Here is a 17,519-nt window from a genome sequence, read left to right as displayed (position 1 = left end):
CCATAGCTTAGAGGGAGCATTGCTTGTAACTGACCCAAAGTCACACCAGCAGCTGCATGTGGAGGAGGGGGGAATCATCAAACCCGGTTCTCCCAGATTAGAGTCCGTGCTCCTCACTGCTACACCAAACTGGCTCTCCCCATTTTTGTTGGCGAAGGGTTTGATGTTTTATGACTCTGGTTGTGAAAACAGTAAGTAGTAAGTTAAAAGTATAAGACAAACCGCTTCTGGTTTTTGTTCTGTCTGTTTGTTTTTATTCCTTCCAGGGAACTCTTATACTGCCTAACTTGGCCTCTGTGATGGCTGACCCGGAGCACTGGGAATCGCCTTTCGAATTCAATCCTGGGCACTTCCTTGACGCCAAGGGCGACTTTGTCCCCCAAAAAGCCTTCCTAGCTTTCGGAATAGGTAATGAATCCATGCTGCCTTCTTGCTGGGGTGAAGCTAGCCAAGATTTCCAGGCCCTTCCATCAGAACCACCCTCCCCGGAGGCTAGCACCAAGGAGACGTTAGGGGGCTGCCCATTTCTGTTGAGGTTAACTGGTCCAAACACCATTAGTTAGCAGCAGGGCTATTTTTGGGCAGGAACGCACAGGAACGGAGTTCCGGCTGGCTCCCAAGTTGGCCACGCCCAGCAGGAACTCATTAGCATAATAGGCCACGCCCAGCAGCAGAAACTCATTAGGATTGGCTACAATTAGGGGTGTGTGGCCTAACATGCAAAGGCGTTCCTGCTACAAAAAAAGGCCCTGGGTTTTGACAACAAACAAGGTAAACAGAATAAGAAGCAAAAGGTGGGTGTGGCTGGATGACCACACGTGGTAACACGGGGGTGCGGCCTAATGGGCTAATGAGCTGTGCTGTCAGGGGTGTGGCCCAATATGCTAATGAGTTTCTGCTGTGGGGGGTGGCCTATTATGCTAATGAGTTCCTGCTGAGCTTTTTCTACAAAAAGAGCCCTGGTTAGCAGAGTGCTTAAATAAAGCTACAAACGCAGGAGCGTCACTTCACCAGGTTACTCGGCTTACAAAGCTACACAGAGCCACGTTGCAGATTTAGAAGAGAAATAGTTCTCTCTTTATTTGAGAAGTACACTTTGGATAGGAAAGAGTAGGGACATGATAGAGTACTAACTTACTAGCTAAAGGATGGAAGCAGATGGCAAGAGGCCCATCTGCCTCATGGTGCCAGGAGAGGACTGCATGTCCCTCTCTTGGTGTGTGGAGGTAGAGAGCATGTCTTCATCCAGAGAGGGAGAGAAGGAGGGAGGAGAAGTTGATTCCTGAGAGCACAATCTGCATTTCAAAGAGGAGAGTGGCAAAAGAGTAGGTACAGGAAGAAGAGAAGAAGAAGAGTTTGGATTCATACCCCGCCCTTCACTACCCAAAGGTGTCTCAGAGCAGTTTACAAACTCCTTCCCCTTCCCCTCCCCACAACAGACACCCTGTGAGGTAGGTGGGGCTGAGAGAGCTCTTGACAGAAACTGCTCTTTTTTCAAGAACAGATCTTATCAGAGCTACAGCTTGCCCAAGGTCATCCAGCCAGGTGCAAGTGGAGGAGTGGGGAATCAAACCCGGTTCTCCCAGATTAGAGTCCATGCACTTAACCACTACACCAAACTGGCTCTTGAGAAGAAGAAGAGGAGGAGGAGGAGATTGGATTTATACCCCACCCTTCACTACCCAAAGGTTTCTCAGAGTGGCTTACAAACTCCTTTCCCTTCCCCTCCCCACAACAGACACCCTGGGAGGTAGGTGGGGCTGAGAGAGCTCTAACAGAAACTGCTCTTTTTTCAAGAACAGCCCTTATCAGAACTAGGGCTTGCCCAAGGTCATCCAGCAGGTGCAAGTGGAGGAGTGGGGAATCAAACCCAGTTCTCCCAGATTAGAGTCTGTGCACTTAACCACGACAGCAAACTGGCTTAGTGTGCCTATCTAGCTATCTAGTCTCTCTTGACACTCAGTCTGGAGGTCTGAGATGGGGGACATGGCATCTGGAACAATGCCCCCCTCTAAGCTGTGGAGTCTTGTGAGCAAAAATCCTACTTTCTGAGCTACCGGCATTAACGTTGTGAGTGAGCGATTTGGCTACTGCATGAATCAGTTTGCTCTGGCGCCCTCCCTTCCTGAGCTAAGACAAAAAGGTGTGCGCCGGAGGCTAAAAAACCTGTGAGCTGGCTCACACTAACTCAGCTTAGAGGGAACACCAATCTGGAACGTCCGACAATTTCATGGTGAGGCCGTTCTTGGGCTGCCTCAGCAAGGGGAAAAGATTTTCCCCCGCAGCTCAGGAACAACAGGACACGATCGTGGAACCACTTCCCCGAGGTCTTCGGCTAGCAGTCGAAGACCGTTTTAATTAGGGTTGCATTTGACTTATTTAGTTTGTATTTGTTATATGGTCATACGAAGTTGCAAGGGTTTCCGGGTCCATCTTGGCCACTGCTGGGGATGGGAAGTCAGAGTTGTCCGGTCCAGGTTGGGAAACTCCTGGAAATTTAGGGATGAGGCCTGGGGGGAGGACAGGGACTTCAGAGGAGGTACGATCAGTGTTCCCTCTAAGCTGAGTTAGGCCGTGCTCACACGGCAAGGCAATTGCGATTTGTTACCGCTACAATTTAATCGGGAATATTTTTCATCGTGTTGGGATGATCACACATCCCTCCCCAAACCGGAAGCACTGCACGAGGAGACTCTAGGTGTCATGCCCGCAGTGCACCCCGACCCCGTACCAATGTTCCCTCTAAGCTGTGAAGGTTTGTGAGCAAAAATCCTACTTTGTGAGCTACTGGTATGAAAGTTGTGAGCGAGCGATTTGGCTACTGCAGAAATTGGTGTGCTCTGGAGCCCTCCTCCCTGAGCTAAGACAAAAATGCGTGAGCCGGAGGCTTAAAAACTGTGAGCTAACTCACACTCACTCAGCTTGGAGGGAACAATGCCGTAGACCCTGAAGCCGAGGATTCTGCACCCGCAACGTCCGAGGGTGAGCTCCCGGCACCCCTTGAATCACCAGACCTAAGTCTTGCGGACGATGAGCACCAGCTACCAGGAGAGTTTACACCTGGAGCCGCACTGGCAGAGCCAAGCACAAGCACCACGCCTCCTGATTCCCCCCCCCACATCGGTGGCTCGTTTGCATGATCAGAGGCGATGGGACATGGCAACCCGGCATAAGGAGGCGCGCATGCGAGGTCAACGTCCTCTGAGCCCAGAGTACTGACCGGAGCCAGGACCCTGTCAGCGGCCGGTAATTGGCTAACAAGCGGAACAGACTTTTCAGGCGTCTCTCTCAGATTCCCAACTTGTGCTGGCAACGAATCGCATAGACAAATCACTGCACCCCGGATCTTGTGTTCCTGTCTCCTGGTTTTCGTTCTGACTCCCCGGCTCCTGACTTTGGCTTGCCTGACGTTGTTTTCCAGGCTCCCTGACTTGGACTGTGTATCCTAACTGTTGACGAACGGCTTTCGGCTTCTGAACTTTGCTTGCAATCTCCGGTAACCCTAGACTGTGTTTTGACTTGGTATTTTGGACTCTGCTCACCTTACTCTGCCTCATCTGGTGCCCTGACCCTGGACTGTGTTTTGGACTTTCCGTGCCCTGCCCGGCTCACCAGCGCAATCGTGACACTAGGCACCGTTTAGATGCAGCCGGCCCCTCTCTCTCCACCGCCCGCCTGCTCGCCTGCCAGCCCGTCTGGCACTTCCTTCCTCCTGCCCACCTCCAGCAACTTTCCACGCAGCCTCTTGCTGCCCGACCAGCCCCGGTTCGACGCTGCTGGCAAGCCGGGTCCTCCCCCCCCCTAACGCCGCAGCTTTGGGGGCTCCTGGGGTGCACTATGCCGCCCGCTCGCCCGCAAGCCTGCCCGGCACTTCCTCCCCCCCACCTCCCCCCCCAGCAACTGTCCATTCCGCCTCCTGCTGCCCACCGCAGCTTCACTCCTGGGGGGGGGGCAGGAGCTTTCTCCGCGCTGGATGAGCGCTTGAACACTTAAAGAATGGATTAAGCGTAGGACTGCTGAAGCACTCAAAGCCGGAAGCTGTAAAAAAAAAACCACCACCCTCATCGCGCGAAGAACGGTCAGACGGCCCTAATCTCAATCATTGCGAGAGATGGCTGTCCAGATGGGCGAAATCGCAGATTCCAAGCGCAAATACCAGGAAAGTACTTGATTTTCCCAGTGCAGGAAAATCCGGTAGAGAACTGGGAACATTGCGGGAGTGAGCCTGCTTCGGCACGGGAGGCGGATTGGCCCATCTGAACAGCAAATTTAAATGCGAGAGAGAACAGCAGCGAACCCTGATCAAAAGGACCGTGTGACTGCACCCTTAGTGTGAGCTAGTTCACAGTTCTTTAGCCTCCAGCTCACACATTTTTGTCTTCGCTCAGGAAGGGACGGCTCCAGAGCAAACTAATTTATGCAGCAGCCGAATCGCTCGCTCACAACTTTAATGCCAGGAGCTCACCAAGTAGGATTTTTGCTCACGGTGTTCCCTCTAAGCTGAGTTAATGTGAGCTACCTCATAGCTTTTCAGCCTCCGGCTCACACATTTCTGTCTTCGCTCGGGAAGGGATGGCTCCAGAGCAAACTCATTTATGCACTAGCCAAATCGCCCGCTCACAACTTTAACGCCAGGAGCTCACAAAGTAGGATTTTTGCTCACAGTGTTCCCTCTAAGCTGAGTTAATGTGAGCTACCTCATAGCTTTTCAGCCTCCGGCTCACACATTTCTGTCTTCGCTCGGGAAGGGATGGCTACAGAGCAAACTAATTTATGCAGCAGCCAAATCGCTCGCTCACAACTTTAATGCCAGGAGCTCACAAAGTAGGATTTTTGCTCACAGTGTTCCCTCTAAGCTGAGTTAATGTGAGCTACCTCATAGCTTTTCAGCCTCCGGCTCACACATTTCTGTCTTCGCTCGGGAAGGGATGGCTCCAGAGCAAACTAATTTATGCACTAGCCAAATCGCCCGCTCACAACTTTAACGCCAGGAGCTCACAAAGTAGAATTTTCACTCACAAGACTCCACAGCTTAGAGGGAACATTGGTACAATGCCAGAGAGTCCACCCTGCATAACATCCGTTTTCTATAAGGAACCTGATCTCTGCAGTCTGGAGATGAGCTGTAATTCTGAGGGGTCTCCAGGTCCCACCTGGAGGCTGGCATCCCTAGAAGTTGCCTTGTACTAAAACTATGACTTAGGTTGAATCTGCATTTGTCTTTCCCACCGGTATCCCAGCCTTTTGACTCCGTCTTCAAAAAAGCTGTCTACATTTGGTTTCATTTTCACACCTCAACAGTGCTAGCATACTTTTGCATGTCTGCATATGTTTATCGCCCTCTCGTGGCAGCTCCACTGTCATTGCGCCTCCGCACTGCTTTAAATGAATCTTCTCCAAACAACGTTCAAACAAGCATAGAGAAAGACGGCATCGCAGCAGCACGAAACTGATTTGAAAATGCAAATGCAGATTCAACCAAAGACCTTTTTTCCCGCCCCAAAGCACTTGCAGGAATAATTCTACTCCTTGGCTTCTTTCGCAGGGCGCCGCGGGTGCCTGGGAGAACACATGGCCTGGGTAGAGTTCTTCGTCTTCTTCATCACCCTGATCCGCGCATTTGTCATCCAGCTGCCGGAGGGAGAGCCGGACCTAAACCTCAACGGCATACAGCAGTCTCCACGGCAACACCCCTATAAGCTCCGTTTCGTTCCCCGTCAAAGCAGCTCGGCCTAGAGGTTAAAGCGCCGAACCAGGATCCGGGACATCCAGGTTCGAATCCCCCTACTCTGTCACAGAAGCTCGCCGAGTGACCATTGGGCATCCATTCTCTCTCAGCCTAAGCTACCTCGCAGGGTTGTTGTGAGGATGGAGCAGAAGAGGGGACGTCGATGTTGCAAGCCGCTTCGGGGAGCTTGCCTATGGGGGAGGAGGCTGGGCTGCATGTAAATAAATCAATAAATCGATGTGGATACAATTCATTCCTGGAAGCAGTTGGGTAGAGCAGGCGAGGAAGTACTTGAAAGGCTGTCACAGAGACGACGGGGCGGAGTTGTTTTTCTGTTGCCCCAGACGTTCAGACCAGAACCAAGAGGTTGAAATTAAATCAGAAGAGGTTTTGGCTAAACATGAGGAAGGACTTCCTGACAGAGCGGTTGGTTCCTCAGTGGAACAGGCTTCCTCGGGAGGTGGTGGGCTCTCCTTCTTTGGGGGTTTCCAAACCGAGGCTAGATGGCCATCTGACAGCCATGTGGATTCTGTGAACTTGGGCAGATCATGAGAGGGAGGGCAGGAAGGGCTGCCTCAGGGCTTGTGGTCCTTTCTTACCCGCCCAGGGAAATGCTGATCGCCACTTTGAGGTCAGGAAGCAATTTTCCTCCAGGCCAGTTTGCCCGGGGATCCTGGAGGGTTTTTTTTTGGTCATCTTCTGGGCATGGAACAGCGGTCACTTGGGGAGGGTGGTGGTGCGGGGAGGTATTTGTGAATATCCTGCCTTATGCAGGGGGTTGGTCTAGATGACCCTGGAGGTCCCTTCCAACTTTGTGATTCTGTGATTCTATGAATACATGAAATGGTTGTGCCCTTCCTCCTCACTGGGGGTATAATCTCAAGTCTCAGCAATGGGGACATACATTGAGAACCCAGTCCTTGATGTGATACCTTTCGTTGACCGCTATCCTTTTAGAGCTTATGCCGGGTTTCCCACTCGCTGCCCTTGGCCGAATGAATGGCTGAGAGTCCGATCAGGCGGCTCTTTAGATCCGTGTGAGGCACGATTGCCTCACGGATCGAAAGGTAATGTCCAGACACAAACATTTGGGAAATGTCCCTCTTCCGTGGGCATCCCGTTTTGCTGCGCTTCGGAGCCATACTTAAAAGATAGCACTTTAAACCTGGGGTTTTCGGTTACCTGCGGGACAACTGTGGGCTTTCATCCGTCTGATCGTTCCACCAGCACGCAATCCTCCCGTCGGGGTGGTCTGACGTCAGACCATCCCGAGCGGGCGCCATTTTAAAAAAATCTCTACACATGCGCGGATGAACAAGGACCTGCTGTGACGTCTATGCGCACGCGCAAAAAGTTAAAAAAAACCCACCGCGCATGCCTCCTTCAGTGGATGCCGTCTAGAATATCCACAACAGAGGCAGCGCGTGGTAAGGCGATTCACCAGGGGGGTGTCTGGTCGTGTGACGATGAATTAAAAAGATCGGGATAAAATTCAAACTGGCACAATGGCGGGATTAGCTGCCCGTCTGAACGCACTTTGGGAACGATTGCCAGAAGACACGCAAACACGTATACCTTTCCATCTCGTGCCACACCTTGGATCCCTGGCATCGAAGCAGAGTCGGAAGGGGCCATACAGGTCATCTACGCCAACCCCCTGCTCAGTGCAGGATCAGCCCAGAGCATCCCTTTGGAAAGTGTTTGTATGTCCAAGACGGGTCAACGTGTTAGCCTGTCTGCAGCAGTAGGGAAGAGCAAGAGTCCAGCAGCACCTTAAAAAAGGTAAAGGTTCCCTTGCTCGAAAGCCAGTCGAGTCCGACTCTAGGGTTGCGGTGCTCATCTCCGTTTCCAAGCCGAAGAGCCAGCGCTGTCCGAAGACGTTTCCATGGTCATGTGGCCGGCATGACTAAACACCAAGGCGCACGGAACGCTGTTACCTTCCCACCGAAGTGGTACCTATTTATCTACTTGCAATTTCTTGCTTTCGAACTGCTAGGTTGGCAGGAGCTGGAACTAGAGACGGGAGCTCACTCCGTCATGCGGCACACTCGGGTCTCGAACTGCTGAACTACCGACCTTCCACAGCCTGCAGTTCAGCGTCTTAACCACTTGAGCCACCGCAGCTCCTATATTCCAACTAGGTAACAACAAACTTCATATCAGGCTCCAATCCAATCTGCTTACGCTATTGAGTGTTTTTTTGTTGTTCAGTCACACAGTCGAGTCCGACTCTTCGCGACCTCGTGGACCAGATCACGCCAGGCCTTCCGGTCTTCCACTGTCCTCTGAAGCTGGCTCAACTTCATGTTCGCTGCATCGATGACACTATCTCACCATCTCATCCTTTGCCGTCCCCGTCTTCTTTGACCTTCAGTCTTTCCCAGCATCAGGGTCTTCTCCAGGGAGTGCTCCCTTCTCATTGGGTGGCCAAAGTCTTTGAGCTTCAGCTTCAGTCTCTGGCCTTCCAGGGAACAGTCAGGGTTGATTTCTTTTAGGATTGACTGATTCAATCTCCTTGCAGTCCAAGGGACTCTCAAGAGTCTTCTCCAGCACCACAGTTCAAAAGAATCTATTCTTCAGCGCTCGGCCTTCCTTATAGTCCAACTCTCGCAGCCATACATGACTACTGGGAATAGCATTGCTTTGACCATGCGGACCTCTGTTGGCAGGGTGATGTCTCTACTTTTTATCATGCTGTTTAAAGGACAATTTAAAGACTGCAGACTGGCTATCCCGTGAACTAGAGAACGGCTTCATCAAAACGTGCACAGACCGTTCCTCCTTTATCGACAGATAAGTACACGGATGGGAACAGTGAGGCCAAAAGGCCACAGGATGAAAGAGGTGCAGTGAGTCTATGCACCGGGCCTCTGCAAAAACGCAGGCACGTACAAGATAAGCACCATGACCAATTGTCACCGTCCTTATCTAGTATAGATTTGAACTCCCGACATTTCTAAGCACAGACTTCCTGTACCTCTTCCGTCGCGCAGCCTTTTGGCCGCTCTCTCGGCAAGTGTGTTTGTATCTGTCCATAGAGGGGAACAGTTTGTGCGTCTAGTCTGTGAAAGTTCATGGCCTGATAAAAACATTCATCTTGAGGATGCTACAAGATTGTGCTGTTTAGTGCAACCTGTTTACCTAGAACTTCCTGAGAGCCAGTTTGGTGTAGTGGTTCAGTGCGTGGACTCTACTCTGGGAGAACCGGGTTTGATTCCCCACTCCTCCACTTGCACCTGGCTGGATGACCTTGGGCAAGCCGTAGTTCTGCTAAGAGCTGTCCTTGAAAAAAGAGCAGTTTGTGTCAGAGCTCTCTCGGCCCCACCTACCTCTCAGGGTGTCTGCTGTGGGGAGGGGAAGGGAAAGGAGTTTGTAAGCCGCTCTGAGACACCTTTGGGTAGTGAAGAGCAGGGTATAAATCCAATCTCTTCTTCTTCTCTTCTTCTTCCTGTTTACAATGGGCATGGGATTCCCAATCGGGTGTCAGGAAGCATTTAGACTTGTACAGGCAGTTCAAATTGAATGTACTGTTGGAAAAATTGGCAAAAATACTTAGATATTCAGAGTTTGCAATGGATCTTTGCTTCACTGGAGTGGAGGCATTTCTTTCTGTGTAAAAATCTTTATTTCTAAGGGAAGAGTGTACGGGAAAATCTACAAAACAACACTGGTGGACTTCCTGAATGCACCTGGTATTTCTGGCCACTGTGTGATACAGAGTGTTGGACTGGATGGGCCTTTGGCCTGATCCAACATTGGCGTCTCTTAGGTTCTTATGTAAAGACCTAAGGCTGTATCTCTACAGCTGCAGAACAGACCAACCACACGGTCTCACAATGACCAATGCAATGGAGATTCTTCTTCTTCTTCTTGACCCCTAGAAGGAAATCACCTGAATACATTAACCAATGATTGTGAGTAAACAGACTTAGATTTCCCGGGCTATTTGGCTATATGGCAGGTTTCCCTTCCGGGTCAGTCTAAACAATAGCACACACGGTAAACAGATTAACCCTATAATGACTGAATTAGACCTTGCAACCCACACATATTTCCATCATGTACTACGTAAACGGTTGCATGTAGGAGACGCGTGTGTCCTTTTCACATTACACAGAGAAAGTCAAAATGGAGAATGCACCTGAGAACAGAGGGATAACAAGAAGGAACAGAAGAATTATCAGGCCCTAGCCAGTAGAGAGGGGAAATGGGGTGTAAGAGGCAAAGATGACTGGCATTTGATTCAGCCTAAAAGATTAGATCGAGTTTCAAGAACTTTGTAATGCAAATGGGAAAAAAAAATTGGGCATGGGCCAGAATGCTAATTTGCATTACAAATGCCTCTCTGGAGAGACCCAGCAGATCTAACCAGTGAAAGATAGATTCAACTGAAGGTGGGCAAATGACTGCCTGGGTTCCCCATCTAGTCCATGAGATAATTCCCTCTGGCCCTCAAGCTTTGTAACCCATTCTTCTGCAGAACCAAATAGCAGGATGACGTTCCTGGAAAAGTTAAGTCAGGGGTGTCGAACTCATTTGTTAGGAGGGCCGGATCTGACATAAACGAGACCTTGTTGGGCTGGGCTATGTGTGTCATAAAATGTAAAGCCAGGTAGCAGAGATATAAACTTTATAAACCTTATGCCAGTTTGGTGTAGTGGTTAAGTGCGCGGACTCTAATCTGGGAGAACCGGGTTTGATTCCCCAGTCCTCCACTTGCACCTGGCTGGATGACCTTGGGCAAGCTGTAGTTCTGATAAGAGCAGTTCTTGAAAAAGAGCAGTTTCTGTCAAGAGCTCTCTCAGCCCCACCTAGCTCAGAGGGTGTCTGTTGTGGAGAGGGGAAGGGGAAGGAGTTTGTAAGCTGCTCTGAGACACCTTTGGGTAGTGAAAGGCGGGGTATAAATCCCATCTCTTCTCTTCTATAAAGGACACAAACACAAGGTTTTTGTTTTACTTAAAATAAAAAGATGCTTAAAACATATAGTACTCCTGCAATATTTTGTTTATTTAACAGTGCCTGATAACTGACACCTCTTGCTCTGAATTATTGCATCAAAACATCTGTGCTGTTGCAGTCTTGAGCATGCTGTTCAGGTGTGTTATCTGTAAGCTGCAAACCTATGATGATGCAGCAGCAGCAGAACTGGAAGAAGAAGCAGAAGACAGCCAGTTCCGCTGAGGGCCTGATGGAAGCCGTCCGGGGTCCTGATTCGGCCCTCAGGCCGCATGTTTGACACCCCTGAGTTACAGCCTGAGACCAAGGGCCCTGAGACCAAGGGCCATTTAGAGCAGCAGTGTGGGAGAGAAAATTTGTCCGCTAAATTTGGGTCTTGGCTTTGGAGGGCTGGGAAGTGGACGTGGGGCTCTTTCAGTTTCCAGAGTCCACTCCCAATTTGGGAAGACCTAGAGGAGGCCCTCAGGCGGAAAGATTTCCCTCTTTCCCACTCAAATCAAATGCAAGGGCCTGTGAAAAGGAGGGTGAAGTCCAGGGGAAGCCAGAATGGATTGTGACAAAGACACAAAACACACCCAAGTGGGAGGTTCCATTTCAGCCAGTATCCTTTTTGCGTCTGGGTCAGAGTTTCACTAACTGCCCTCTGAGCAAGCTGATTACATAGAATCATAGAATGTTAGAGTTGGAAGGGGCCTTGCAGGTCATCTAGTCCAACCCCCTGCACATCTTGGCATCATACCTCTGCATCCTGAGTTCCATCTCTGCCACACCATTCCTGCCTTCTGACTGGGATAGAAGGGTTCAGGGATCTCTGCACCTACTTAGAATCATAGAATCCGGAGCTGGAAGGAGCCATACTAGTGCATCTACTGCAACCCCCTGCTCAATGCAGGATCAGCCTAGGGCATCCCTGACCAGTGTTTGTCCAGCCGCTGCTTGAAGGCTGCCAGTGATGGGGAGCTCACCACCTCTCCAGGCAGCTGATTCCACAGCCCTTACTGGAAAAAAAGAGGGTTTCCTAATATCCAGCTGGTACCTTCCCGCCCTTAATTTAAACCCATTCTTGTGCGTCCTCTCCAGTGTTCCCCCTAAGCTGAGTTGGTGTGAGCTAGCTCACAGTTTTTTTAGCCTCTGGCTCACACATTTTTGTCTTAGCTCTGGAAGAATGGGGCTCCAGAGCAAACTGATTTACGCAGCAGCCAGATTGCACGCATGCAACTTTCATGCCGGTAGCTCAAAAAGTGGAATTTTTGCTCACAAGACTCCACAGCTTAGAGGGAACATTGGTCCTCTCCTCTGCTGCCACCAGGCACAGCTCCCTGTCCTTCTCTAAGTGACAGCCCTTCCAATAATTCAAGAGAGCCATCCTGTCCCCCGTCAACCTCCTTCCCTCCAGACCAAACCTTCCTCCGAGGGCTTGGTCTCCAGGCCCCCGATCATCCTCGTCGCTCTCCTCAGCACCCGCTCCATTCTGTCCACGTCCTTTTGGAAATGAGGCCTCCGGAACGGCCCACCAGACTCCAGGTGCAGCCTGACCAATGCCAGTGTACAGTGGGACTATCGCACCTTGCAACTGGGATGTTATGCCTTGTATCTGACAAAAGGAATTTTGACTCTGCTAAGCTTATACCCTGGAGATTTTGTTGGCATCATAGTCTATGGCATTTATCTCATTCCTATGCAGGTCTATCCGATTCCTTTTTTAAAATTCAAACCAGGTGGGCATATTTGAAGGTGTACAGACAGGCCCGTAGCTTCAGTGGGGCATTTCGGGGCCTGCCCCCCCGACTTCCTGTCCAGCCCAGGTCCTCCTTTTTTGAGGGGTGCAGGGGTGTGCGCAGGGTGCCCCCCGACTTATTTAAACCCCCCCCCCCCCGGAATTAAAAAAATCCTGGCTATGGGGCCTGTGTAGAGGGGTCTGAAAAGGAGGAGAACATAAGAACATAAGAGACGCCAATGTTGGATCAGGCCAAAGGCCCATCCAGCCCAACACTCTGTGTCACACAGTGGCCAGAAATACCAGTGTGATCAGGAGGCCCACCAGTGGGGCCAGGACATTAGAAGCCCTCCCACTGTAAACCCCCCCCAGCACCAAGAAGACAGAGCATCACTTGCCCCGGAGCCCCTATCTATACCTTGTGGCTAATAGCCACTGATGGACCTCTGCTCCATATGCTTATCTAATTCCCTTTTGAAGCCGTCCATGCTTGTAGCTGCCACCACTTCCTGTGGCAGTGAATTCCAAGTGTTAATCACTCTTTGGGTGAAGAAGTACTTCCTTTTATCTGTTCTAACCCGACCACTCAGCAATTTCATGGAGTGCCCATGAGTTCTTGTATTGTGAGAAAGGGAGAAAAGTACCTCTTTCTTGACCTGCTCTATCCTATACATAATCTTATAAACCTCAATCATGTCACCCCTCAGTCGTCGTTTCTCCAAGCGAAAGATCCCTAAGCACCTTCACCTTTCCTCATAGGGAAAGTGTTCCAACCCTTTTATCATTTGAGTTGCCCTTTTCTGCACTTTTTCCAAAGCTATAATATCCTTTTTAAGGTGTGGTGACCAGAACTGCACACAGTATTCCAAATGAGGTTGCACCATTGATTTATATAGGGGCATTTTGATATTGGCTGATCTGTTTTCAATACCCTTCCTAATAATCCCCAGCATAGCATTGGCCTTTTTTATTGCAGTCACACACTGTCTCGACATTTTCAGTGAGTTATCTACTACAACTCCAAGATCTCTCTCTTGATCAGTCTCCGCCAGTTCAGACCCCATCAATGTGTATTTATATTTAGGATTTTTGGCTCCAATGTGCATCACCTTGCACTTGGCCACATTGAACCCCCTTTGCCATGTTGACGCCCACTTGCCCATCCTTGACAGATCCCTTTGGAGTGCCTCACAATCCTCACTGGTTTTCACCACCTTGAACAACTTCGTATCATCCGCAAATTTAGCCACTTCACTGCTTACTCCCAACTCCAAATCATTAATGAACAAGTTAAAAAGCAGTGGACCAAGTACTGATCCCTGCGGTACCCCACTGGTTACCACCCTCCACAGAGAGAACTGCCCATTTATACTCACTCTCTGTTTTCTATTAATTAGCCAGTTTTTGATTCATAAAAGGACTTATCCTTTTATCCCATGATTTTTGAGCTTACTTAGGAGCCTTTGATGAGGGTCAGATACAAGCCCGAAAGAAGGGGCCAGTTTTGGCTTGGAACGTGCCAAAGCCTAAGGTCACACAGCTGTGAAGAAAGACGTGGTACCAGGACGCCGTTTCATATTTTATTCTCCAAAAGACATTTTAACAACCACTTTGGTTATTCAAAAAAATACAGTATCTTAAAATCTCACTTAAGAAACGCTTTACAAAGGGGAGGGGTGGTGGTGGTGGGAATCAGTCGCAACTCTGATTTCTCGCCCTCGCAGGGAGGCAAAACCCCGACGTTCCCCCGAGAGATTGTTTTCGCCCATGTCCTCTGGAAACAAGTGTGCCACGGGATTTCTTTCCCCCACATATACATTCCATAATTTAAATAAATAAATATCCCACAATGCCGCAAAGCCTTTGTGCTGTAAGAGCAATTTTGACAACAGGGACACCGAGGTGGCCATCTAAGGTGGCGCACCCTGACAGGCGGTGTCACTGTCCCTACCCTGTAAGAGCCCGGCGAATGCGTTGCTTTTTGAGCTAAGGGAAGTAGAGCTCAGGAGCTGGAGGAGGCCACAAAGAGAAATTGTAGCAGCAGAGAAGGGATGGCAGGTGAACAGGGAAGGGAGGTGCGAATGTTTCAAGGAAATCCAGTACGGGAAGAGGAGAAGGACGCAAGGGACTTGGGGATGGTGATACATCCGGGACTTCCGGGGCAGCTCTACTGGATACATCAGGCAGAAGAGAGGGACTTGAGGTGATACATCCGGGACTTCCGGGGCAGCTCTACCGGATACATCAGGCAGAAGAGAGGGACTTGGGGAGGGTGATACATCCGGGACTTCCGGAGCTGCTCCACCAAATACATCAAGCAGAAGAGAGGGACTTGGGGAGGGTGATACATCCGGGACTTCTGGGGCAGCTCTACCGGATACATCAGGCAGAAGAGAGGGACTTGGGGAGGGTGATACATCCGGGACTTCCGGAGCTGCTCCACCGAATACATCAAGCAGAAGAGAGGGACTTGGGGAGGGTGATACATCCGGGACTTCCGGGGCTGCTCTACCGGATACATCAGGCAGAAGAGAGGGATTTGGGGAGGGTGATACTTCTGGGACTTCCGGAGCTGCTCTACCAGATACATCAGGCAGAAGAGAGGGATTTGGGGAGGGTGATACTTCTGGGACTTCCGGAGCTGCTCTACCAGATACATCAGGCAGAAGAGAGGGATTTGGGGAGGGTGATACTTCTGGGACTTCCGGAGCTGCTCTACCAGATACATCAGGCAGAAGAGAGGGACTTGGGGAGGGTGATACATCCAGGACTACTCTACCAGATACATCTGGTAGAATATTCCCTTGTCATCTTTTTCTCCCAGGGGAATAGCTAAGCATAAGAGACTAGGGGGCAAGGTAGACGAGGAAACTGCTCCAGGGCAGGTCAGGTGCGTGGCCTCAAACAGACCTGCTCCCTTTTGCAACAAGCCTTGCTGAATGTGGTCCACAACCTCCGACTTGGTACCCCCCACCTTATTCCGAGGCTAAGCTTGTCTGTTCCTGCCACCGTCTCGGTGAGAATCTGACAAACCACATTACACAGCTGGTGAGTAACGTTCAGTCTGCTGGGTCATGTGTTTTCGGGCCCAGCCAAATAGAACCTCGTGCAGGCAGGCAGAAGGTAGGAAGCACATCTGGCTGTCGCAGCGTATTTCAGCTGCAACATTTCCTGCTTCCTCTCAGGCCTCTTTTCCACACTATCAGCCTCCAACACTTCATTTGCCAACGTACTGTTTTTGCCGAAAGAATTTGTTTTCACCACGTATACATGCACACTTACACAACCACACAGGCCAAAGTGTTACTGCCACTGAATTAAAAAAAAAACACAGCACATACACAATGTATCTTTCCACTGATATCGGGGACGTGAGGTTCAAAGAGAAGGGAGACCGAAACAGACGGAATGAATGCCAAGAGATTTCAAGGGAGGCCGAAGTCCATGCAGGAGTGTTACAAAACCAAAGTGTGATTTGTATTGGGAGTTCTAGTTTACTTTATTAGAGAGAGAGAGAGAGATTAAATAAGAAGGCTGGAATGCTGATATGCCCAGGAAGCCTCTGGGCCAGACGTATCCTCAGATTATTGCCGTTCAAATTGAAAACACCTCCGCCGTTCCTGAGGCTTGACACCATTTCCGCTGATGCTGATCTGCTGACCCAAAATCACATTTTCATCACTGCTTTAAAGGAAACCTGCAAAAAATATATATATATAGATCGATAGACATAAATTTCGCCCATGCCGTTTAAAAAAACCAATATGTTGTTCGTTAGTCTCCACTTTGCGAAGGTCAGAAGGATCAATTTCTCTCACTTCCCCATTACAAACAACATCTAGGGAGATCAACGGGATGTCTCCGTGGGGTGGGCACCGCGAAAAGGGCGTCATCCATGCACTGCAGGAGCACAGTTCACTGCCAGACATTGATGCTGCAAGAGATGACTGGTATTCTCTCCTGGACTGACCCCATCACTGGTTGAGTCTAAGCTAAGCCGCAAGGGCAAAGTTGCAGGGACCCAGCTTAGGGCTTTTCTGCACTCTTATTTTCGTCACTTGTGCCCGTACTGTGTCTTTTTTCATTTTCTGCACAGTTTTTGCTCCCTCTAGTGGTCGCTTCTATATTTCATCTCTGTTATCTCCGACTTATTTCCCTGCACTTTTAAAGTGGTTAGGAATAAGCCGGTGATACAACAATGAAATATCCAGGAAACCACTAGAGGGAGCAAAACGTGTGCAGAAAAAGGAAAAAAGATGTTATCTGGGCACACAAGCGACAAAAATAAGAGTGCTGAAAAGCCCTTCGCCTTGGCTACCAGGGGCACAGGCCCGGGGAGGGGGATGGCTGTACCTTGTCTGAGGTGAGAAAACCTCGCTGACTCCCTCTCTTCCAAGCCCACCAGGACCAAGTACTCCAACCCTGGTGGGACCAAGGAAAAGCAGCTACCAGAAGGGGGGAAGAAGGGGGGCACAGGATTTTCAGAGGGTTCCCTCTGCTTGGTCATGCAGAGCTCCGAATACTCCCAGTGGAGTAGAATGAAGGGGGGGGGGGATCTCAGGCTCTATTCAAAGAAGGGTTATAACCTAAGAGAACTGGGAATACAGAAGACTAACTAACACAATGTAGTGGTTAAGAGGGGTGGACTCTAACCTGGAGAACCGGGTTTGATGCCCCACTGCTCCCCACATGAAGCCCGCTGGGTGACTTTGGGCCAGTTGCAGTTTTGTCAGCCCCACCGACCTCACAGGGTAGTGTAAAGAAGTGGGTTTTGAAAGGAACACTTTTTAAAATTTTCTGCTATAAGATATACAACCGTCCTCCCTTCTGTATTTTTGTTATATTACCTCTTTGCCAAAAGGAGCAGCAAGTTCGCAGAAATGGCAAAAGCATGCAGCGCTAAGCATGCGGCAACGGTGAAACTAATAATTCGGCTGAAAAACAGATTCGTTGCGAAAACTGAAATGTAAAATGTGGAATGTAAATGTGCCCCAACAGAAGCAAGTTTTATATCATCTTGTAAACAAGGTAACAAAGGGGGTGCTGGGGAGAAATATTTTCCATTACATATATTTTTATATATAATCACCTTAATATATATATATATATATATATATA

The 17,519-nt window shown here is 49.7% G+C and overlaps 2 protein-coding genes across 2 annotated transcripts in view; one reads left to right on the top strand and one right to left on the bottom strand.

The window, feature by feature from the left end:
* The window catches only part of LOC107120831 (cytochrome P450 2C30-like), a 28,984-nt gene extending 23,248 nt beyond the window's left edge, over positions 1-5,736 (top strand). The window contains exons 8-9 of the mRNA XM_015423602.1: positions 267-408; positions 5,546-5,736. Coding sequence (XP_015279088.1) covers positions 267-408; positions 5,546-5,736 — 333 coding nt within the window. The remainder of the gene's footprint in view (positions 1-266; positions 409-5,545) is intronic.
* Positions 5,737-15,856: 10,120 nt separating this feature from the next.
* The window catches only part of CAPN10 (calpain 10), a 38,967-nt gene continuing 37,304 nt past the window's right edge, over positions 15,857-17,519 (bottom strand). The window contains exon 13 of the mRNA XM_015423603.1: positions 15,857-16,098. Coding sequence (XP_015279089.1) covers positions 16,069-16,098 — 30 coding nt within the window. The 3' untranslated portion in view covers positions 15,857-16,068. The remainder of the gene's footprint in view (positions 16,099-17,519) is intronic.

Source organism: Gekko japonicus, unplaced genomic scaffold (assembly GCF_001447785.1).
Source record: "Gekko japonicus isolate JY-2015 unplaced genomic scaffold, Gekko_japonicus_V1.1 scaffold4456, whole genome shotgun sequence".
Taxonomy (NCBI): domain Eukaryota; kingdom Metazoa; phylum Chordata; class Lepidosauria; order Squamata; family Gekkonidae; genus Gekko; species Gekko japonicus.
The sequence above is the reverse complement of the archived record's forward strand: the minus strand, read 5'-3'. Positions and strand labels throughout refer to the sequence as shown.